The sequence below is a fragment of the Aquarana catesbeiana genome, linkage group LG01 (assembly GCF_042186555.1).
Source record: "Aquarana catesbeiana isolate 2022-GZ linkage group LG01, ASM4218655v1, whole genome shotgun sequence".
Lineage (NCBI taxonomy): Eukaryota > Metazoa > Chordata > Amphibia > Anura > Ranidae > Aquarana > Aquarana catesbeiana.
In genome coordinates this window covers 317,340,642-317,363,660 of record NC_133324.1, presented here as the reverse complement: position 1 = coordinate 317,363,660, position 23,019 = coordinate 317,340,642, and the positions used below count along the sequence as shown (strand labels likewise).

Genomic DNA, 23,019 nt, shown 5'->3' with positions numbered 1-23,019 from the left:
TTTAATATTTCACAGATACGAAGGACTGAATTGAGAACTTTTTGGTTTTTGTTTGTTTCTCATTTTGTTTTTTATGAGCTCAAATGCACAAGTACGGTATTTTAATGTTGCACTACACTAATTAAGAGAATATACATCCACTACTACCACCACCATAAAAAAAAGCTATTTTTATTGCTGGAGAGTCCACCTCACTTTCTACTTTTTAAAACACTGTCAGCAGGAGAGTAATTTAAAGTGGTTGTAAACCCCTACATATACCCAATGAAGTGACTGGCCTTCGGTGATACAGATGAAACAAATCCACCTTCATAGTTCTACCCATTTATCTGCAGTCTTCTTTTCTTTACATCCTGTTCAAAATGCAGAATATATAAAGCTTGTCTGAGCTGTCAGGAAAAAGGTAGCGGAGGGCTGAAGTTACACTCTGTAGAGCTCAGTAAGGAGAGCTCTGAGAGCTGATTTGAGACAAGGGACACTCCCCCTTCACACAGCATACAGGAACCGAGCTGAGACTGTCAATCAGCTGGAGTTCCCTCCCCTGTCACCTTTTTACTCCTGGTGTCAGGAAAACTTGTCAGAAGTGATTCATGCTGATAGCAGAGAAACGAAACAGAAGACAGATATTAGTGACACTTAGTGCACTTAGTTGAGACAAGTACACACTATAGAGGGATATGCTTTATTTATATTTCATGTCTGAGGTTTACAACCACTTAGGGGTTAAGCTTTCTAAAGAATACCTGGATAGCAGCAAAGACCTGACAGGTGTTCTATTCTAACCACCCCAAAATCAGAAAAAAGTTTTGTCTGGGCATATACTTTAGAAAAACGCCAAAAACTAAAAAAAAATGTCTCTTTTGACAACAAAAATGGAAAATTGGCTAAAAGAAAATAAATTCTGCAACAATGAACATTGGGGTTTATTTACGAAAGGCAAATCCACTTTGCACTGCAAGTGCACTTGGAAATGCAGTTGCTCTAAATCAACGGGGTAGATCTGAAATGAGTGTAAGCTCTGCTGATTTTATCATCCAATCATGTGCAAGCTAAAATGCTGTTTTTTATTTTCCTTGCATGTCCCCCTCGGATCTACAGCGACCTTACTTTCAAGTGCACTTGCAGTGCAAATTGGATTTTCCTTTAGTAAATAACCCCCATTGTGTAGCAGAGACTCCCTAGGAATCTGCTGGAAATAAATTGGGATTTCCTACCTTTCCTACGGCTATCTGTCCTGTATCTGGACCCAACAGCTCTCTGACAATCCTCTGGCAGTAATCAGTCTCTAGTCATTTGGGTCTTTTTACCTTTTATTGCATTACCATAATGCCGCGTACACACGAGCGGACTTTACGGCAGACTTTGCTCGGCGGACTTTACGCCGGACTTTGTCGGCTCCTTGCGCCGGACTTAAAAAGGGACGGACTTGGACACACATGATCACTGCAAAAGTCCGCTGGTTTGGAACGCGGTGACGTACAGCACGTACGACGGGACTATAAAGAGGAAGTTCAAGCCCCACTACGGCACCCTTTGGGCTCCTTCTGCTAATCTCGTGTTTATCTCGTGTTAGTAGAAGTTTGGTTAGAGACGATTTGCGCTTTTCACACTTCAGCTTATTCCGATCATTTTCTGCGGTTCAGTTTGTGCTTGTGTGGTTTGTATCTGCTTTTCAGTGCGTGTTGGTCAGTTTGTAACCTTCCTTGCAGGCCTTTCTGGTCCGCTCGTTCCTGATTTTCAGGTCGTTCTTCATAGGCCTTGCTGTTCTTCAGTGCGTTTGTTATAAGTTTGTTTGTTTGACCAGCCGACCGTTTTGAAGCCATGTCGCGTGGACGTACTCGTTCTCGAGTTCGTGCTGCGTGAGGACTTGGTGTTGGGGTTAATACTTTGACCCAAGCCCAGTCCATGAACAGGGCGAGGAGGAGTTCATGGATGAAGAATTGGTTGCGCCAGCGTGACCAATTCTCACATATGCCTTTGCTCCGTGAGCTCCGTGAGAATTATCCTGAGGATTTCAGGAATTATCTCCGGATGACGGACCCCGTTTTTGAGCATCTGCTGGCTATGCTGACCCCCTATATCAGCAGGCAGGATACCTGCATGAGGCAAGCCATCAGTGCGGAGCAGAGGCTAGTTGCCACTTTATGTTACTTGGCGACTGGGAGAAGTCTTCAGGACTTGAAGTTCTCGACAGGCATCTCCCCCCAGGCTCTGGGGATAATAATCCCAGAGACTTGTTCTGCCATCATTCAAGTCATGCAGAAGGACTATAAGAAGGTAAGTTTTATCCTTTAACATTACATGATATGTATTATGTATATGTATATGTATTAAATGTTTGCTAATGTATAGTCTAAATGTCCTCCTTACCTAATTACCATGCTTGGAATATGCTGTGAATGTCCCCTTTATCTTCATGCATGCCTGTTTTTGGACATTAATCATTTATTGCCCTACATGCATATTTACATTCAATAACCTCCCCACCATGCAATCCTGGGTCCATTTATATCTCTAGCCTATAGTCCCTTGAACAATGTATATTGTCAGCTCCATTGTACCGTTTGACCCTCCCCCACCCCCTGAAATGTTTGAAACTGTCAGGTGTGTTTCTTAACCTAATTAGAACCCCTCCCCCACCCATCAAATGTTTGAAAATGTCAGGTGTGTTTCTTAACCTAATTCATGGGTTGAAACGCATCAGGATTGTTATGCAATAGCCTTATTACATGCTGTGTATAACCTATGTTTGCTATTATATGTATTTGGTATGGGTATTTTCCCACTTGAGCTCCCAATTTATATTTATATGTTGTTACACTTATTCATTACCCTTCAATAAAGAATTTTAATATTTTACTTAATGCCTTGCTCATATCTATAGCTAGCTGCCTAAAAACCCTGCTCGGGGGACTTTTTCCCATTTTTCTTGTCCATATTGGGGTGAGCAGCATTGATATCTCTCCTTAATGTGTCTTCCCTCTTTGCTATACAAATTCGGGTGGTTAAACACCCCTTCCCCCATTTGACACATGGGAGTTAGACATGAGCTGTGCACTGTCTGTTCTCCTGTATATATCCCTCTGTGTTAATCCTAGATACCACATTAGATTGCATCCATATATTTTCCAAAAATGTGTTAAATCGCATATTAGGATCTTAAGTAGACTCTCAATAAGGGGACTAAATCGGAATTACATTTCTCCCCTTGAGCTCACTAAATCAGTTACGCTCTTGTATTGTGAGTCTGTATTATTATTATACTCAATCGAGTCTATAATTCATAGCCTCGTTCGTGGTTGCGAATAGAGTAAAATTGCATCGCAACCGCGAGCAATGAGGGATCCATTGGATCCGATGCAAATTTCCTTATTTGGGTTGTTATACATTTACTATTTTGTGTATCTGGGAGTTATTTCCTTTCAAATAAATCTATTTAAACGTTGAAATTATGTTGCCATCTCTGGGTTGTTTTGGTTTTTACATATTTTTAGGACTATTGTTAGAATTGTCAGTGCACAGTTTCCAATGTTTACTTTGTATGATCAATAAGCAATTATGTAGAAAACTTTTGTCATTTGTTATTTTTCACAAATTGTATATGTGAGCTCGTTTGTGTGCCTCTCGATCGGCGCCTCCCCGCTTGCAGCTTGGGCCATCGGATCCCTGTGATGCCTGCATGGTCGCATGCTCCCCGGGTCGGGGATCATGTTCCCTGATGTGTCTTCCCGGCAGGGTTAGGAGCTCAGCTACCTGCGCTCCCCTTGTCTCTCCCCTTGGATGGCCGGATTCCCGGGTCGGCCGCCCACGGGCGTGATTACCCTGCCGGCGGCATCCCCCATCACCTTCGGACATTGCGTGTGGTGTGCGTACACGTGCGGGTCGCATATGCGTGCGGTCTCATGACGTCACGTATTTTACGGCGAAGGTGACGACAGATGTCGGGGCTTCGCCTTGATGGACGCCGGGGGAGCCACACGAGGCCTGCCAATGGCAGCCACAGCGTCCCTCTACACAACGGGGTTAAGGGCCGGAAGAAACGATACCTGTTGTTAATTTCAGTACTAATTAAGGACACTATTTAATGAGGGTGGATTTGGGTGTGATCCCTCCACTTCCTCCTTGGATGGCCAGACTCTTTTCCTCAACGGTAGGAGTGAGTAAGAACGTATGATACATCTGATTATCAATGTTTTGTCAGACCCCATAGAATAATATTTTACTTATATTTAATTTGATTTATATGCACACCAGCTCTGGATGCCGTAGACTTAGATACTTGGCAATATCATGCACTTTTTCCTTAAATTCACACATCACACATACACTCTTTTTTTTTTTTCTTTTTTTCTGCTGTTTAAACACTCACTCGCATCATTTTCATGCACGTTCCTTTTTTCACATTTTCTTCATATTTTTTATATTTATATTTTACACATCATTATTCACTGTGCACATCCCTCACTTTTCTTCCTATCACCATTGTCAGCATTTAAAGACAAGGTCATCCCTGACATATTTTATATTAGTTATACCAATATAGTCACTTTACTAATCTTATTATCCTTCACATGATTAATTCAAGCTGTAATAGATTATTACAACACTTTCTGACCACCCAACAGTTAAATCTAACCACTAACCTATATGGGTATATTCATGAGCTAACGCTCTGACAATTTTCGTAGGTTCCGGCCCCACCCCCCGTGGCGTGTTGGTGGGGGGGCAATTATACGTGTGACTCCTTGCAAGCCATATCAAGTGGATTCCTGTTCCCCCCTCTTCCGGGGTGCTGCTACATGTGGGCACACTGGATGGTCTAGCTGCTATGTGGGGAGGCTCTGATCGAGGGGTACATCCAAACTCAGTGGTAATTATGTGCAAAGTGTTACTAAACATGTTGCTAAACAAACTTGCCTATGCTGTAACTCTTTTAAATAAGCTGGACATACTATTATAAATTTTTCTTTAGCAAACTCATCCTCTGAATAGACCCCAAAATTCATGGGTCGAAACGCGTCTGGATTGTTATGCAATAGCCTTATCACATGCTGTGTATAACCTATGTTTGCTATTATATGTATTTGGTATGGGTATTTTCCCACTTGAGCTTCCAATTTATATTTATATGTTGTTACACTTATTCATTACCCTTCAATAAATAGTTTTAATATTTTACTTAATGCCTTGCTCATATCTATAGCTAGCTGCCTAAAAACCCCGCTCGGGGGACTTTTCCCCATTTTTCTTAATCTATTTAGAACCCCTCCCCCACCCCTCAAATGTTTGAAACTGTCAGGCGTGTTTCTTAACCTAATTAGAACCCCTCCCCCACCCCTCAAATGTTTGAAACTGTCAGGTGTGTTTCTTAACCTAGTTAGAACCCCTCCCCCACCCCTCAAATGTTTGAAACTGTCAGGTGTGTTTCTTAACCTAATTAGAACCCCCCCACCCCTCAAATGTTTGAAACTGTCAGGTGTGTTTCTTGACCTAATTAGAACCCCTCCCCCACCCCTCAAATGTTTGAAACTGTCAGGTGTGTTTTGACCCTAATTAGAACCCCTCCCCCACCCCTCAAATGTTTGAAACTGTCAGGTGTGTTTCTTAACCTAATTAGAACCCCTCCCCCCACATTCAAATTGATCAATGGGCCATCAGAGGGGGTGATTAATCTTATAAGTGGGCCTTATGTTTTTTCTAATTTAAATTACAAACACACATATTAATAATGTTTGACTGCTGTTGTTCACTAATGTTTTTGTGTAATCTGATATCCAAGTTATGTTTAAAAGTCCTTATCTTAATTTATTTTTTTTTGCACTCCACAGTTTCCTTCCAGTACACAGGAATGGCAGACTGTGGCCTCCCAGTTCACTGACTGTTGGGACTTTCCCAACTGTGTCGGGGCGATTGACGGGAAGCATGTCCGCATTGTGCCACCACCGCATTCGGGGTCTTATTTCTATAACTACAAGGGGTTCCATAGTGTAGTTTTGATGGCGGTGGTCTCGGCACATTTGGACTTTCTGTTTGTGGATGTGGGGAAGAACGGCCGGATGTCTGATGGAGGAGTGTTTGCACAGACCAAGCTGTGCCAGCGTCTCCAGACTGGCGGCCTGGGATTGCCACCTGATGACCAGAATGTGGATGGACTCCCCTCAGTTTTTATCACTGATGAAGCGTTTGCTCTCGGTGAGCACTTGATGAGGCCGTTCCCCCAAAGAACACTCACCCCTGAGAGGAGGGTATTTAATTACCGGCTGGCCAGAGCAAGAAGAGTTGTGGAGAATGCCTTTGGGATTCTGGCCAGCCGGTTCCATTTGTTCCTTTCAGCCATAAATCTGGCAGACTATAAAATGAATCACGTCATACTTGCTGCATACTACATAACTTTTTACGTAGACATTCTGCTACATATATTACAGGCAGGCCTGGAAATTGACAGGCCTGGAAATTGGCCGTATTGGCTTGGCCACCGTCAAGTGCGTGAGCGATATGTGAATTATTTTAATGGTCGGGGAGCCATTGCTATTCAAGAAGAGCTTTAATTTTTCCAAAAAATAAAAAAAACAAATTTTGGAAAAAATATATTATTGAGAAATAATCAGCCACACACATTGTAGTAGTAAAAACATTTTACTGTGTGCACATTGAAAGATGCATTTTTTGAAAAATGTATTTATTTATTTTTTTTTTGTTTTTTTTGTTTTGTTTTGTTTTTTGTTTTTTTGGTTAATTTTTTTTTTACATTTTTTTTTTTTATAAAACATTATTAAAGGCATATTTAAACAAAAATAGACCTTGTTTAAAATCTTTAACTTCACAACAGTGTTTTTGAAAAACATACAAAAAAATCAAAGAACTTACAAAGTTCAACATTTTAAGAACGGTGCTGGTGATGTCACCCTTGTAAATCGATAATTTCTAAGATGCTCAAAATTGAGCATTACAAAAGGGTCAAGTCAACATGTGCTATCTCCCATCATGGGTGAGCAATGTACGTGTTTTGTGTGTGCAATCCCTTTGTTCCTCTCACCACTAAATAATTTTGAGGATGAAGGGGTTGCAAACACAAAACAAGTACATTGATATCCCATGATGGAAGATAGCACATGATGACACACCGTGTGCATCATAAAATTTTTTTTTTAACGAAAACACTTGCAACAAAAATTTCAAGAAGAAAGAAACTTCACAAGGAAATGAAGAACATGATTGATGTTTTTAGGCAAAACGTTATTATATTCTGCCCAAAACATCAATCATGTTCTTCATTTCCTGTTGCATGAGTCCAGGCGAAGTTGCATGCTGTGAATTTGGTCACGCATTTTATCAATTTGGCCATTCAACAGCATTATCTGGCCAATCAGTCTTTGGGCACTGTCTGTGCTGAATGGCTCTGCCGCTTGGCCTTCCACAACCAGAAGCTCACCTAAAATGTGTGAAAAAAACAAGGGTTAAAATATGCACACCTAAATACATGACCTTACGCTGGGGTGTCAGTCACTCACTTGTTGGGGTTGAAAGGTCGCACACTTCCTCCACCTCTCCTTCCTCCAGCTTGTCGGGTGGGCGTGGTCTTGGGCTTGGGCTATCTTCAGCCTCAGGCTGGTGACTTGGGGGGGTCCCGGGATCCTTGGACTGTTGTCTGAGTCTTTTCTCCCCTATGATAATTCAACAAAAGGTATAGTTAAAACACAGTGATATTTTAGATTTTTTTAAATAATCTGAAACGTTGGTTATGAGTTGTGGACAATTGCCTTTTTTTGTCCTCAAAAATTTAGAAGACAGGATGAACATTACCTATGAACAACAATTATAAACAATACACATTTTCATGCAAGTTTCACAGATGCAGACACCTCAATGATCTCCTATGTGTATTACCCCTCTAAAATTTCTTTATGGTCACATAGTACACTAGTGCTTGTGAGTCCAGATGTGGAACCATCTGCTGTGTCCTGTCCTTACATTACACTGAATCATTTTTGAAGAAGCATTATATTTTCCAACACATCTACACCACATCAACAAATTTTTGGAATACGAAAAATTATCAAGACATAAATGTATATGTCCAACCCTGTACCATTGTATTTGGCGAAAAAAAATGTCAGTTTCTTTAGTATCATATGTCTTTTACAAAGAACGGTCTTTACGAACGATGCTGTATAAACGAAAAAAATATGGATCAGCATGCAAGTTAAGTATCTCAATACGAAAACACAACAAGTACTTACTTTTTTTAAGCAGCTTCTTTATTCGCCAATATTGTTCTGGCTCCCGACTTTTGATGTCAGACCACCGCTTCCGTTTAGTGCCAAATTTAGCTTCTAGAGCGGTGACAACTGAGGACATTATTTTGTCTTTCCGTATATTCCAGCGTGTGTACGGTCCTTTTTTGCCATCGTGGTCCTCCCTTCTCAATATGGACACCATCTCCACTATCTCTTCAAAAGCCATGTTGGTGGCCTTATATCTCCTCCGGGATGTGGATGGTTGTGGCTCCGGGCTTTCCTCCGCGCTACTTCCACTGATTCTCTCCGCCATCTTTCTCTATCTACTCCCACTGTGCAACGAAGAGTGAAGGGGCGGGCACAAATCGTACTAAAGAACGTCAGGGGCGGGCAACGCAGGCGGAGCATGACACATGCGCAGTGAATATAAAGCTATTACGATGGCCTACGTATGTCCGTGTGGAAGTACCGAGCGTCAAAAACGAAGTTAAGATTAAACGTGGGTGTGTGTGTGTGTGTGTGTGTGTATATGTGTCCCCTAGATTCTTCACAAAATAATCCTGGGAATTCTGACTGACATTACAGTTTTGATCTTCTGTCTTGTCTTTCAGCACCAATGAATCCCTTTAAAGAGGCAGATTTTTGTCGAGATTTATCGACTTATATCAGGAAAACAAAAACCTGTGGGAGGTCAAACACCCACTATATTTCAATCGAGCTGTAAGGAAGGCAACACTGGGAACACTTTTAGAATTTGTGAAGACTCGAGTCCCCCAGGCAGACCTCAAGTTTGTGGACAAGAAAATTGGTATCTTGCGAAACATGTATAAGTGGGAACACAATAAAATCCAGGAGTCGCTCAGATCCGGAGCAGCAGCCGACCAAGTTTATGTACCCAAGTTGTGGTACTACCACAAAATGCGATTCCTGGATGACCAGACAGAAGCCAGGCAATCACTTTCGACCCTTCCCCCCACCCTTCCCTCAAGCCTTCCCCCCACTCTTGCCTCCAGCCTTCCATCCACCTCCACCCCAGCTGAGGAGTCCCAGGAAGAACTGGGCCTTTTCATCCCTGATGAAGTGGATGCGCCCAGCTTCAGCCAGGTATCCTTTTTTGTGGAATTTGTGATTGTGTAAATGTTATTAATGATGTTAACGTGTCAAATTTTTAAGTGCTTGCTAAAAAATGACTTCATCACAAATATTAATATGTAGACATATCACTAGACAGTAGTGGCCAAAAATATACTTCTTCAGATATTGTTGATCAGCTGTAATAATGGTGGTGTCAAATAGATAGCCTTTACTATTTGTTGAGAATTATATTTGCAAGTCATGAGCTGAAAATTGTGTGTGATTGCGTAACACAAAATTACAACTATGTCCCTTTTTTTGACACAGGATGACCTCAGCCAGGAGGAGGCCTTGACCAGTGGAGAGAGGAGGAGGCCTTGCCCAGTGGGAGAGAGGAGGAGGCTGTGGCTGGGTGAGTAGAAGCTGCACGGAGTGTCAGCACGGAGCACGGAGTGTCCGCATTCTCACCAAAAGGCCCAGGAGAATGACCCAAACTGAGGAGGAATCCCTAGCCCTCATACGTGAAGCCAGCCAAATCCTCAGCACACCACATAATGCAGAGGAGGCGTATGGGACATATATGGCCACCAGATTGCTTGAATTGGAAAAGGGGCAACGCCTCCTCTGTGAGGGTTTGATTTTTCAGGCCTATCAGAAGGGCTTGAGAGGGGAGCTTACTGCTACAACGTATCTGGCAGATGAAGCCACTCCTCCTTCTCCTCCTGCCCCAAGTACACCACCAGAGGCCCAGCCTCCGAGGAAGGCTGCAGAGAAGCGTGGAGGGAAGGCTGCAGAGAAGCGTGCAGGGAAGGCTCCACGGAAGACTCGAAAGTGATTGCCTGGTTTCTGTCTGGTCTGACTGGGCTCCCTAGTCGCAAGATATCAATTTTCTTGTCCTAAAACTTGATGTGTGTCCTGGGGGACGAAAGGCTTCACAGATTCTAAAAGTGTCTCCAGTGTTGCCTTCCTAATTTTTTGTTAACCAAAATAAATGGATTTTTTTGTTACCTTACATTATTGACTATATGTGTTTTGATTCCAAAACGACATTTTGTTTGGGAGTAGGCAGGTACAGGTCAAAAAGACTATGGGGTTGATTTAATAAAAGCAAATAGACTGTGCACTTTGCAGAGGGCAGTTGCCATCTGCAAGTGCAATTGCTCCAAAGATTAGGAAATGAGGTAAGGCTTGACTTTGTCCTAAAACTTGATGTGTGTCCTGGGGGACGAAAGGCTTCACAGATTCTAAAAGTGTCTCCAGTGTTGCCTTCCTAATTTTTTGTTAGCCAAAATAAATGAATTTTTTTGTTACCTTACATTATTGACTATATGTGTTTTGATTCCAAAACGACATTTTGTTTGGGAGTAGGCAGGTACAGGTCAAAAAGGCTATGGGGTTGATTTAATAAAATCAAATAGATTGTGCACTTTGCAGAGGGCAGTTGCCCTCTGCAAGTGAAATTGCTCCAGAGCTTAGGAAATGAGGTAAGGCTTGACTTTGCAAAGAGTACCCAATCCTGTGCAAGGAAAGTTAAAAAAACAGCATTTTTGCTTGCACATGATTGGATGATGGAAGTCAGCAGAGCTTCTGCTCATTTACTAAGCTCTGGAGCAACTGCTCTTGCAGAGGGCAACTGCACCCCTTTCCCTTTAGTAAATCAACCCCTATGTGTGTTTTTGCCAAAAGGCTAAATCATTTCTAAAATTAAGTGCTAAATACTAGTGAAGAGTGCACTTTAGAAATTGCACAGCAAGTGCACTTGTTGGAAGTGCCAGGGACGATCCTGGCCGGGGTGCGCGGGGTGCACCGCACCCCAGCGCTGGATTTCTTTTCAGAAGAGGGGCGCCGAGCTAGAATCGCCGGCCGCTTGGCCGGCGTCTAGCTGTGGAACAGAGAGTGACATCACTCAGGGACGCCGCAGCAGCTCCAGCATTCCTTGCACGCCGCCTCCGCGGCTAGTAAAGAAGCTCGGAGCTGAGAGCTCCGCCCACCTCAGCCATCTTCTCAGACAGCGTGAGCGTGGCTAAGAGGGAGCGGACTAGACTAGTGCCTGGCTGGCTGGTCTACCGTCTGAAGAAGACAGAGAGAAGAGAAGACAGAAGGAACAGAAAGAAATCCTCCCGGAGAGAGCAGATCTGCGGCTGCCTGCCTCCCTGTCCCTGCACTGCACCAGGCGTCCAGGCCGGTCAAGGAAGGAAGTAAGTAGTCTGTGCTGCCCATCAAACACAGCTACTGTTGTGCCCATCAAAAGCTGCCACTCTGCCCATCAAAAGCTGCCACTGTGCCCATCAAAAGCTGCCACTGTGCCCATCAAAAACTGCCACTCTGCCCATCAAAAGCTGCCACTCTGCCCATCAAAAACTGCAACTGTGCCCATCAAAAGCTGCCACTCTGCCCATCAGACACAGCCACTGTTGTGCCCATCAAAAACTGCCACTCTGCCCATCAAAAGCTGCCACTCTGCCCATCAAAAGCTGACACTGTGCCCATCAAAAACTGCCACTCTGCCCATCAAAAGCTGCCACTGTGCCCATCAAAAACTGCCACTCTGCCCATCAAAAGCTGCCACTGTGCCCATCAAAAACTGCCACTCTGCCCATCAAAAGCTGCCACTCTGCCCATCAAAAGCTGACACTCTGCCCATCAAAAGCTGCCACTGTGCCCATCAAAAACTGCCACTCTGGCCATGAAAAGCTGCCGCTGTGCCCATCAAAAACTGCCACTGTGCCCATCAAAAGCTGACACTGTGCCCGTCAAAAACTGCCACTCTGCTCATCAAAAGCTGCCACTCTGCCCATCAAAAACTGCCACTCTGCCCATCAAAAGCTGACACTGTGCCCATCAAAAACTGCCACTCTGCCCATCAAAAGCTGCCACTCTGCCCATCAAAAACTGCCACTCTGCCCATCAAAAGCTGCCACTGTGCCCATCAAAAACTGCCACTCTGCCCATCAAAAGCTGACACTGTGTCCATCAAAAACTGCCAATCAAAAGCTGCCACTCTGCCCATCAAAAGCTGCCTCTGTGCCCATCAAAAACTGCCACTGTGCCCATCAAAAGCTGCCACTGTGCCCATCAAAAGCTGACACTGTGCCCATCAGACACAGCTACTATTGTGCCCATCAAAAACTGCCACTCTGCCCATCAAAAGCTGCTACTCTGCCCATCAAAAGCTGACACTGTGCCCATCAAAAGCTGCCACTCTGCCCATCAAAAGCTGCCACTCTGCCCATCAAAAGCTGCCACTGTGCCCATCAAAAACTGCCACTCTGCCCATCAAAAGCTGACACTGTGCCCATCAAAAACTGCCACTCTGCCCATTAAAAGTTGACACTGTGCCCATCAAAAACTGCCACTCTGCCCATCAAAAGCTGACACTGTGCCCATCAAAAACTGCCACTCTGCCCATCAAAAGCTGACACTGTGCCCATCAAAAACTGCCACTCTGCCCATCAAAAGCTGACACTGTGCCCATCAAAAACTGCCACTGTGCCCATCAGACACAGCCACTGTTGTGCCCATCAAAAACTGCCACTCTGCCCACCAAAAGCTGCCACTCTGCCCATCAAAAGCTGACACTGTGCCGATCAAAAACTGCCACTCTGCCAATCAAAAGCTGACACTGTGCCCATCAAAAACTGCCACTCTGCCCATCAAAAGCTGCCACTCTGCCCATCAAAATCTGACACTGTGCCCATCAAAAACTGCCACTCTGCCCATCAAAGGCTGACAATGTGCCCATCAAAAACTGCCACTCTGCCCATCAAAAGCTGACACTGTGCCCATCAAAAACTGCCACTCTGCCCATCAAAAGCTGCCACTGTGCCCATCAAAAGCTGCCACTGTGCCCATCAAAAACTGCCACTCTGCCCATCAAAAGCTGCCACTGTGCCCATCAAAAACTGCCACTCTGCCCATCAAAAGCTGACACTGTGTCCATCAAAAACTGCCAATCAAAAGCTGCCACTCTGCCCATCAAAAGCTGCCACTGTGCCCATCAAAAACTGCCACTGTGCCCATCAAAAGCTGACACTGTGCCCATCAGACACAGCTACTATTGTGCCCATCAAAAACTGCCACTCTGCCCATCAAAAGCTGCTACTCTGCCCATCAAAAGCTGACACTGTGCCCATCAAAAGCTGCCACTCTGCCCATCAAAAGCTGCCACTGTGCCCATCAAAAGCTGCCACTGTGCCCATCAAAAACTGCCACTCTGCCCATCAAAAGCTGACACTGTGCCCATCAAAAACTGCCACTCTGCCCATTAAAAGTTGACACTGTGCCCATCAAAAACTGCCACTCTGCCCATCAAAAGCTGACACTGTGCCCATCAAAAACTGCCACTCTGCCCATCAAAAGCTGACACTGTGCCCATCAAAAACTGCCACTCTGCCCATCAAAAGCTGACACTGTGCCCATCAAAAACTGCCACTGTGCCCATCAGACACAGCCACTGTTGTGCCCATCAAAAACTGCCACTCTGCCCACCAAAAGCTGCCACTCTGCCCATCAAAAGCTGACACTGTGCCCATCAAAAACTGCCACTCTGCCAATCAAAAGCTGACACTGTGCCCATCAAAAACTGCCACTCTGCCCATCAAAAGCTGCCACTCTGCCCATCAAAATCTGACACTGTGCCCATCAAAAACTGCCACTCTGCCCATCAAAGGCTGACAATGTGCCCATCAAAAACTGCCACTCTGCCCATCAAAAGCTGACACTGTGCCCATCAAAAACTGCCACTCTGCCCATCAAAAGCTGCCACTGTGCCCATCAAAAGCTGCCACTGTGCCCATCAAAAACTGCCACTCTGCCCATCAAAAGCTGCCACTGTGCCTATCAAAAGCTGCCACTGTGCCCATCAAAAGCTGCCACTCTGCCCATCAAAAGCTGCCACTCTGCCCATTAAAAGCTGACACTGTGCCCATCAAAAACTGCCACTGTGCCCATCAGACACAGCCACTGTTGTGCCCATCAAAAACTGCCACTCTGCCCACCAAAAGCTGCCACTCTGCCCATCAAAAGCTGACACTGTGCCCATCAAAAACTGCCACTCTGCCAATCAAAAGCTGACACTGTGCCCATCAAAAACTGCCACTCTGCCCATCAAAAGCTGCCACTCTGCCCATCAAAATCTGACACTGTGCCCATCAAAAACTGCCACTCTGCCCATCAAAGGCTGACAATGTGCCCATCAAAAACTGCCACTCTGCCCATCAAAAGCTGACACTGTGCCCATCAAAAACTGCCACTCTGTCCATCAAAAGCTGCCACTGTGCCCATCAAAAGCTGCCACTGTGCCCATCAAAAACTGCCACTCTGCCCATCAAAAGCTGCCACTGTGCCTATCAAAAGCTGCCACTGTGCCCATCAAAAGCTGCCACTCTGCCCATCAAAAGCTGCCACTCTGCCCATTAAAAGCTGACACTGTGCCCATCAAAAACTGCCACTCTGCCCATCAAAAGCTGACACTGTGCCCATCAGACACAGACACTGTTGTGCCCATCAAAAACTGCCACTCTGCCCATCAAAAGCTGCCACTGCCCAAACACAGCCACTGAGCCATAAAACGCAGCCACTGTGCCCATCAAACGCCCACCGTGCCCATCAAAAGCTGACACTGCCCATCAAACGCAGCCACTGTGCCCAAGTTTTTTTTTCTGATACACTTTTTGATTTACATGCACTTGACACAGGATTGTCAATAAATAAAACATTTATTTTGACTTGTCAAAGCCGTTAACCAAGTTATTGTCAAAGCAAAGTGGTAGGGCTTACAGATGGAGAGGTGGAGTTGTTGCCATAGAAACATTAGTAAAGGTGAGGCATTAGTAAGATGACCACGCCCATGTGGGGGCGCCAGAAATATTTCTGCACCCAGGCGCCTGTGACCCTAGGATCGGCCCTGGGAAGTGCAGTCGCTGTAAATCTGAGGGGAAGAGCTGAAATGAGGGGAAGCTCTGCTGATTTTATCATACAATCATGTGCAAGAAAAAGGTTTTTTTTTGTGGTTCCTTGCATATGCCCCTCGGATCCACAGCGAAGGCACTTCAAAATGCTCTTTCTGTGCAATTCCAAGTACAATTTGCACTTGTAGTGAAAAATGAATTTGCCTTTGGAAAATAAACCCCCCTATGTCTAATTAACAAGGGACACCAACCTCATTAAGGTTAATTAAAACAACACAAAATATTAAGGTTATTGTGGTAACTTGAAACTACAAAAATAAAATTTAAAAAAAATGTTTGTATAATTTAGCACACATTGCAAAATAGATAGTGTGGAAATCAATAAAAAAAAAAGTCCAAAATCTAATTTAATACTTTATTTATGGAGATCTGGCTTTTTAAATATATCATATTAGTCATGTCATGAGGATAAATCATGAAGAAAGTAGTTTGTGAGAACTCTGTGTGAATATAAAGCAGAAAAACAACTTCATTCCTCTCGCATTATAAATAAAAAAAAAAGTGCTGTATTAAAAGATCACAGAAGAGGAATCTGCTAGCTTCAATACGAAGGCTAGTTTTACCAGACCGAGCGCTTCCGTCTTGTAATTGCTTCAGAGCATGCATCAGTTTGAGTTCGTCGGACTGGCACACAGACGACCGGTTTGTCCACTAGAAAGAAGAGTCCGTCGGATAGATTTAAAACATGTTTCAAATCTAATGCCGCATACACATGGTCGGACTTTCCGGCATACTTGGTCCGGCGGACCAGAGTCCGCCGAACAATCCGACCGTGTGTAGGCTCCAGCAGACTTTTCCGGCTGACTTTTTCCCAAAAGCCCGCTGGACCTAGATTTGAAACAAGTTTTAAATCTTTCCGTCGGACTCAGTTTCTGGCGGAAAGTCCGCTCGTCTGTGTGCTGTCCGACGGAAAGCCCGCTTGTGTGTATGCTGGTCCAACGGACCCTACGGGGGCCCCCGACCCCAAAGCACCTTGTCCCCATGTTGATGAGGACAAGGGCCTCTTCCCGACAACCCTGGCCGTTGGTTGTCGGGGTCTGCAGGCGGGGGGGCTTATCGGAATCCGGGAGCCCCCTATAATAAGAGGGCCCCCAGATCCCGGCCCCCCACCCTATGTGAATGAGTATGGGGTACATAGTACCCCTACCCATTTACCTAGGGAGAAAGCGTCAATAATAAAACACACTACACAGGTTTTTAAAATAATTTATTAAACAGCTCCGGGGTGTCTTCTTCCGGCTTTGGGGGTCCCTCCGATCCTCTTCTCCCGGTGTTCCAGTTCTTCGGCCGGCTCCTCCGCTGTCTTCAGGCCGCTCTCTTGCCAGCGGAGGTCCGGACTTCTGGGCTTCTTGGCTTCTTGTCTTCTTCCCTCTTCTCTTCTCGTGGTCACCTGACCACGCCCCCTAAAACGTCACAGTCCCAGCATGCCCGGGGACTGTGACATCATAAGGGGGCGGGGTCTCCGCCTATATAAGTCACAACGGAGCCCTCAGAGAGCAGTCCAGCCAGAGAGAGCGTCATGTCAACATCTGGAGAAGAGAAGAGGGAAGAAGACAAGAAGCCAAGAAGCCTCTTATTATAGGGGGCTCCCGGTTTCCGATAAGCCCCCCTCCCGCAGACCCCGACAACCAACGGCCAGGGTTGTCGGGAAGAGGACCTTGTCCTCATCAACATTTTGAGGGCATGCGGCCTGGTACGGTTCAGGAGGGGGGGCGCTCACTCGTCCCCACCCCCTTTCCTGACCGGCTGGGCTGCGTGCTCGGATCGGGGTCTGGTATGGATTTTAGGGGGGACCCCATGCCGTTTTTTCGGCGTAGAGGGGCTTCCCTTTAAAATCCATACTAGACCTAAGGGCCTGGTATGACCCACGACGGGGCTCACAAGGTGTCAATCTCGCCGATAAAAGCGTCAAGATTGACTTCCTTTTCTAGTCCCGTCACACCTGAGTCACGTTCAAAATGAACGGACTTGTCCATGTGTGGGCAAGTCCGTTCATTCTGAAAGTCCGCCGTAACTCCGGCGAAAGTCCGTCAGAAAGTCCGGTCGTGTGTGGGCAAGTCCGTCCATTTTAAAGTCCGGCGCACCTGGCGGACAAAGTCTGTCAGAAAGTGTGCCGGACCAAGTATGCCAGAAAGTCTGATCGTGTGTACGCGGCATAAATCCGTCCAACTTTTGAGCAAAGTCCGCTGGAGCCCACACACACATCGAATTGTTCGACGAAATCCAGTACGCCGGACCAAGTCTGCCGTAAAGTCCGCTCGTGTGTACGCGGCATTACTGGAGAGAGGGTTTAGGGTTACATGATACCCAACAAACACAAATAGGTGGACAAATATACTGAATTGGCAGCAGACACTATAGGAGTGACCTCCAAAAATTAATGCTGATAAACAGGACAGACTGATAAATCTGTGACCCTTTGAGAGCAGTGACGGTGTTTCTAGGGAAAGAATCCTTCTTACAATGTCCAGACAGCAGCTTTCACTGAGCTTCTCTGCGACACTCTTCAGCAAGAAGATTTCTTTTTCAGCCCAGTTCCACTTAGGTGATAACTCTAGCTCTAGGGTATTTTCTAGGGCCCTTATCACATGGCTCATGCTGAGGCCAGGCCCAGACAGTAAAGCTGGCCATAGATGGAGCGATTTTCTTTCTTGCAACCACCGGTTACACAAAAGGAAATACCTTGATTCCCCCATTAACACAGTGTTCATGGGGGAATCCCTCCAGCAGGGCCATTGTGTTCTCCCACAGGGGATGGCTATTACAGCCGCTAGCAATAATTGCATTCGTAAAATCCAGCAGGCTGGTTGTATCCAAGTTGATCGATCAATCAACTTAGGTACATTCAGCCTGCCAATACGTGGTTCCAATCTTGGGCTGAACCAGCCAAGATTAAAACCATCTATGGCTGGCTTAATTCTTCACACAGGCCCCCTCCAAATGAGAAGACTTAGGGGAAAGAGAGTACTGGAACGGTGCTTCCAAACATTTATCATCTCCCCAAAGCAAAACACTGAACACCACAGGGTTTGGCTGAGTCAGATAAATATCCATGACCTTGTGGTAATCCTTCCCACACTTACAAAATGGGATGGTTCCCATAAGGGTTTTCAAGGAGCAATGTTAAATGGATCAAAAAACAGTGATAGATTATAAAAAGTCTTTGTTTTAACGAGGCGGAATTCAATGTCATGTTCCAATTAAAATATGAGCTCTGGCTATATGATACAATACATATTCCACAAAACAGAGATGTTCACATAGGGGAGCAGAACATTACATTACAGAATGTCAAAGGGGTGCCAATGTGGCTGATATTCTGTAATGCAGGGGTCTCAAAATGGTGGCCCTCCAGCTATTGGCGGCCCTCCAAAACTACAAGTCCCATGAGGCATTGCAAGACTGACATTTACAAGCATGACTCCCACAGGCAGAAGCATGATGGGACTTGTAGTTTCGCAACAACTGGAGGGCCACCAGTTTGAGACCCTTGCTGTAATGTAATGTTCTGCTCCAGTATGTGAACATTGCTATTTTGTGGAATATGTATTGTATCGTATAACCAGAGCTCATATTTTAATTGGAACGTGACATTGAATTTCACCTTGTTAAAATAAAGACTTTTTATAATCAGTCACTGTTTTTTCATCCATTTAACATTGCTGCTTAAAAACCCCTTCGGAGAACCATCCCATTTTGCAATTTATTGGGGTGTGCAGCCTGAGTATCTCTCATATATGTGTTTTCTCGATTAAAATCCTTCCCACACTTATTCCTGGAATTTCCTTCCAGCAATAGGCTGAAGCAGTCAACCCACCAAGCTTATGAAAAACTATAGTACCCAGTAAAGGTAATAAACAGCTCAATCCGGTTATAACTAAGCCACAACACACCCTAAATTTAGACAGAGACACAGCTGCATAGGGCTGGATCTCTACAATTGTATATGGTTAATTTTGTTTATTACATTTCAGAAATTTCTGTCAGTGACATGAGTGATGGATTTCTCATAATTCATGTATCTCCAGAAGACAATAAGCAGAAGGTAAGAGGGAATGAATAATAATTATCTAATGGGACCTTATGGGGATGGAACTCTTCAACGGTGTACTAGAAATGGAACCTCCCAGTAGAGAGGCATTTAGTCAGGGAGTGGATGATTTTCAGAATCAGTGACCTTTCCAGATCCAAGTCCTTAAAATGTGGGACTGTTCCTGGAACTCAAAGAGTTGTCAGCCAAGATTTGTGGCACATTGATACTTATCTTCACTGGTGAAGTACCAATAAACGTTACCCATATAGGACTTGATTGTTGGGCAAAAAATCATTAGACCAAATCTAATCGGACTGCTGATTACTGTGTCAATGTACTGTGCACAACAAACCCACATTGTAAGCTTATTTCTGTTGGTTCTCGCATGGTGCAGAAGTTTGTCTTGGAGAACGAGTATTTGCATCAGAAAGAACTGGTTATCTACATGTAGGAAGTGGATAACAACAGTCACGCAAATTCAAGGGCTAAAACGTCTCATAGCATTAGAATCGGAAATAATTAGAATTAATTGAATAAACATTTCCATCAGTACATTTCCCAGGCCTGTAGGATGGTGTTGTGTGAGGGTCCTTTTGGTTAGATTCACACTGCTGTGATCTGATTATGATCTGATATTCAGTGTATGATTATATAATGCAACTTGCATGCAACCCTGTGAATTAATGAGGTCATCGCATATCTGCAAAAGAACTGTGTGTTTTTGTGCGTTGTAGGAACACACACAATTTGCTCACGTTCCTGCAACACACAAAGGTGAACCAAGCCTAAGAGAGGGAAGGGTCTGAGGGGATCTGAGGAGGAGAGTGGAGGTCTGAGTCGTTCCCCTCCTCCCCTTCCCTTGTACTCACAGATGACTCTGATTAACACTGTACCCACCCAGGCCTTGAAGGCAGCTTCTCCTTCTTTCACACTCCGGTCATGGGATATGTCACAAGACAAGGCGAGAGAGGAAGAAGAGCAGTGTGCTCTCACTCCTCAGCTGTGCTGCACTGATACTGAGGTGAGTTCTCAGTGCCTGCTCTCTATCGCCCTCCTAGAGGCTGGAGAAAGGAAAAAGCCAAATCCTCCCTCCAGCAGCTATGGTCACTGCTCCTTCTGACAGGAGTGACACTGTTACTGTCAGTAAGGAGCAGAACAAGCAGCCACATTGCCAGCATGCCACCCCCCCACTCCTTGTCTTGACCCTGCGTGCTGTAGGAACCTTTTCTGAAATCTCACCATGCTGGGGTGTATTGATGTGAATAGGCACCATTGAAAGCAATGTGATTTTCATTGTCATGCAATTCTGTGTGACTTAAGTCACATCTGAAATCTGAAATCACACAATTGTTAACAGGGCCTTATGGGCTTGGAATAGTGGATAGGTGGTCTGAACTGTTGATTAGGCAGAAAACAATGTGGGGGTGGAGAGAGAGGGGAGTGAAGAGTATAGTTACAGTAAAAAATGGTAATGGTAATGGTACAGTAAAAAATGGGGAGAGACTGAGAAAAGCTAGGGTAGGGTAGGGGAAACAAGGAACGCTATCAAGGGCAGAAGCAGGGTAGAGAGGTAGACACAATATAGAAGAAAGGGTATTGGGAGAGGGATACAACAGGGTATGGCTAAATATATTAAACATTATGGAAACTCACTATAGTTTTTCTTCCACCTTTCACTAGTAGTACTGGCAGCCCTTTTTTTTCATTGCAGGGAGATGTTGTATTACAGTGTGATCATATTTTTGAAGTTGCCACTAAGCTGGTCATGCTGGCTTCTAAGCAGGATGCAATCAAGATAGGCCATGGAAGGTAAAGCATGAGTTACATTTGTTTCTATTATCTGCCATATAGATTACTTTCTATAAATTATTAACAAACTTTTATTGTATGGACAGCTCCTAGGAAGGTATTGTTCATTCAGATAGTATCCTAATGCATTTTTTTCTTCTAGCATGACATTTCAATTCCAAGGCAGGAAAGGGTCTATCGATTTTACATCAGGGACCGAGTCACAGGTGTTCAAAGCCAAGAATGGACATCTGACAGTGGTAGGTTTTTTTGTGACAGGAGTCACAAGTCATATATAGCAAATTACACCATGCAAATATTTAAAAGGAATACATCTGATGTTTTCAGTTTAAAGAAATGAGTGTCATCCAACAACAAATAATATGCTGATATTTTAGAATTTGATCATTTAAAATAAATGTGGTAAACTCACTATTGTGATAAGGTTCAACGTGGAAATTGGTTAAAGTGGAGTTCCACTCCTAAAATTATTTTTGTTTTATTCAGCTGCATTAAATATAAATAAAAACCTGTGAAAAAAATTTTTTTTTTTACTCACCTTTTCTTGTCTGTTGCTAGGGGGTCCCTCGTAATCTGCCTCTTCCTCTCCAAGGCACCTGACGTCACTTCCCTCTGTGCTCGTGCTTGCTAGTGCTCCTGGGAGATGTCTGTCATCGTTTCCCAGGAGTCACTGGGCAGCGCCGAGGGCTTTGTTGCCATCACAATGGGGGCGGGCACTTCCGACGATGTCGCCAGTTGTGCTGGCAACGTCAGAAGTGTACGGCGCTGCGCCGTACATATGGCACATGCGCGAGAATGGGCAGTGCATGCTGGTCGCTCAGCTGCACCAAAGCCCAGAAGATAGTGCTTGTGGGCTTCACATGCCCACAAGCACTATGGAAACTTCCAGTAAACAGGAATATAAGATATATTCCTATATCAAATCGGCAATTGAGTGACGATTAATCTTACAAATGTGAGTGCGCTGAATATACCTAAAAAAAAATGTTTAAACAATGGGAACTCCGCTTTAAGCTATTCCCATGTACAATTGAGTGCTCGAGGCTTAGCAGCCTCTTTTTTTAACTGTATGTGGATTGACCATTTGTATCTCCTAGATGTGTTCAACCAAGCAACTAGCTTTTTCAGATGGAAATCAGCATTGGTAGCCCTCATATCTTGCTCATTACAGGTTACTTTATTGCTGCCCCCTTTTCTGTGTATTCCTAATGCAGATTCTGATTCTCAGACCTTTCAGCACTGAATATTTAAAAACTTGTACACTGCATACAGTAGGTTTCCTATGAAAGAGAACAAATGTGTTATTTTATCCATCACATTTGGCAAAATGCAGCATTTGTTTTACTTCCAGTTCTGCCATTGCAATGTACAATGCTGAGTATATGACGTACAAGAACAAAAGGTAAATTGTTATCTGGCTACTAGATGATGTCCAGTAAATGGGTATATTAAAGATAGCAGCTCTCCACTGTGGATTCCCCATGCTTCTAACCAAATAAGGCATTACTTAATGGCCATGATCATCAAGTATATGAGAACTGCTTATTTTTTGTTACAAGCTATCAGAAAGGAATGCTAACCAAAAAATGGTAAAGAAATGGGCAGAAAAGGAAGGTGACAAACTAGAGAGGCATACGGACAAGGGATGAGGAAAATAAACATGCACTTGACAAAATCTTTCATAATATGAACTCAAAAAATGTGATATGTACATAGGTTATCATTCAAAGAAATCTATGCTGAAATTAAGCTGGTTTTTCCCCTCTTTATTTAGGTGTCTCCTAGATTAAAATCCTAATGGGGAAAATCTGGACCAATAAAGGAATACATCCATCGAATACTGTTATGGGATTATACAACAAACAAAGGTGCCTTTGAGGCACTATGTGTTTCAAAT

General features: G+C 44.4%; 1 protein-coding gene across 1 annotated transcript in view; it reads left to right on the top strand.

The window, feature by feature from the left end:
• The window catches only part of MYO1H (myosin IH), a 240,169-nt gene extending 217,899 nt beyond the window's left edge, over positions 1 to 22,270 (top strand). The window contains exons 29-32 of the mRNA XM_073603280.1: positions 19,255 to 19,325; positions 21,025 to 21,122; positions 21,265 to 21,361; positions 22,220 to 22,270. Of these exons, the coding sequence (XP_073459381.1) occupies positions 19,255 to 19,325; positions 21,025 to 21,122; positions 21,265 to 21,361; positions 22,220 to 22,270 (317 nt within the window). The remainder of the gene's footprint in view (positions 1 to 19,254; positions 19,326 to 21,024; positions 21,123 to 21,264; positions 21,362 to 22,219) is intronic.
• Positions 22,271 to 23,019: the final 749 nt, after the last annotated feature.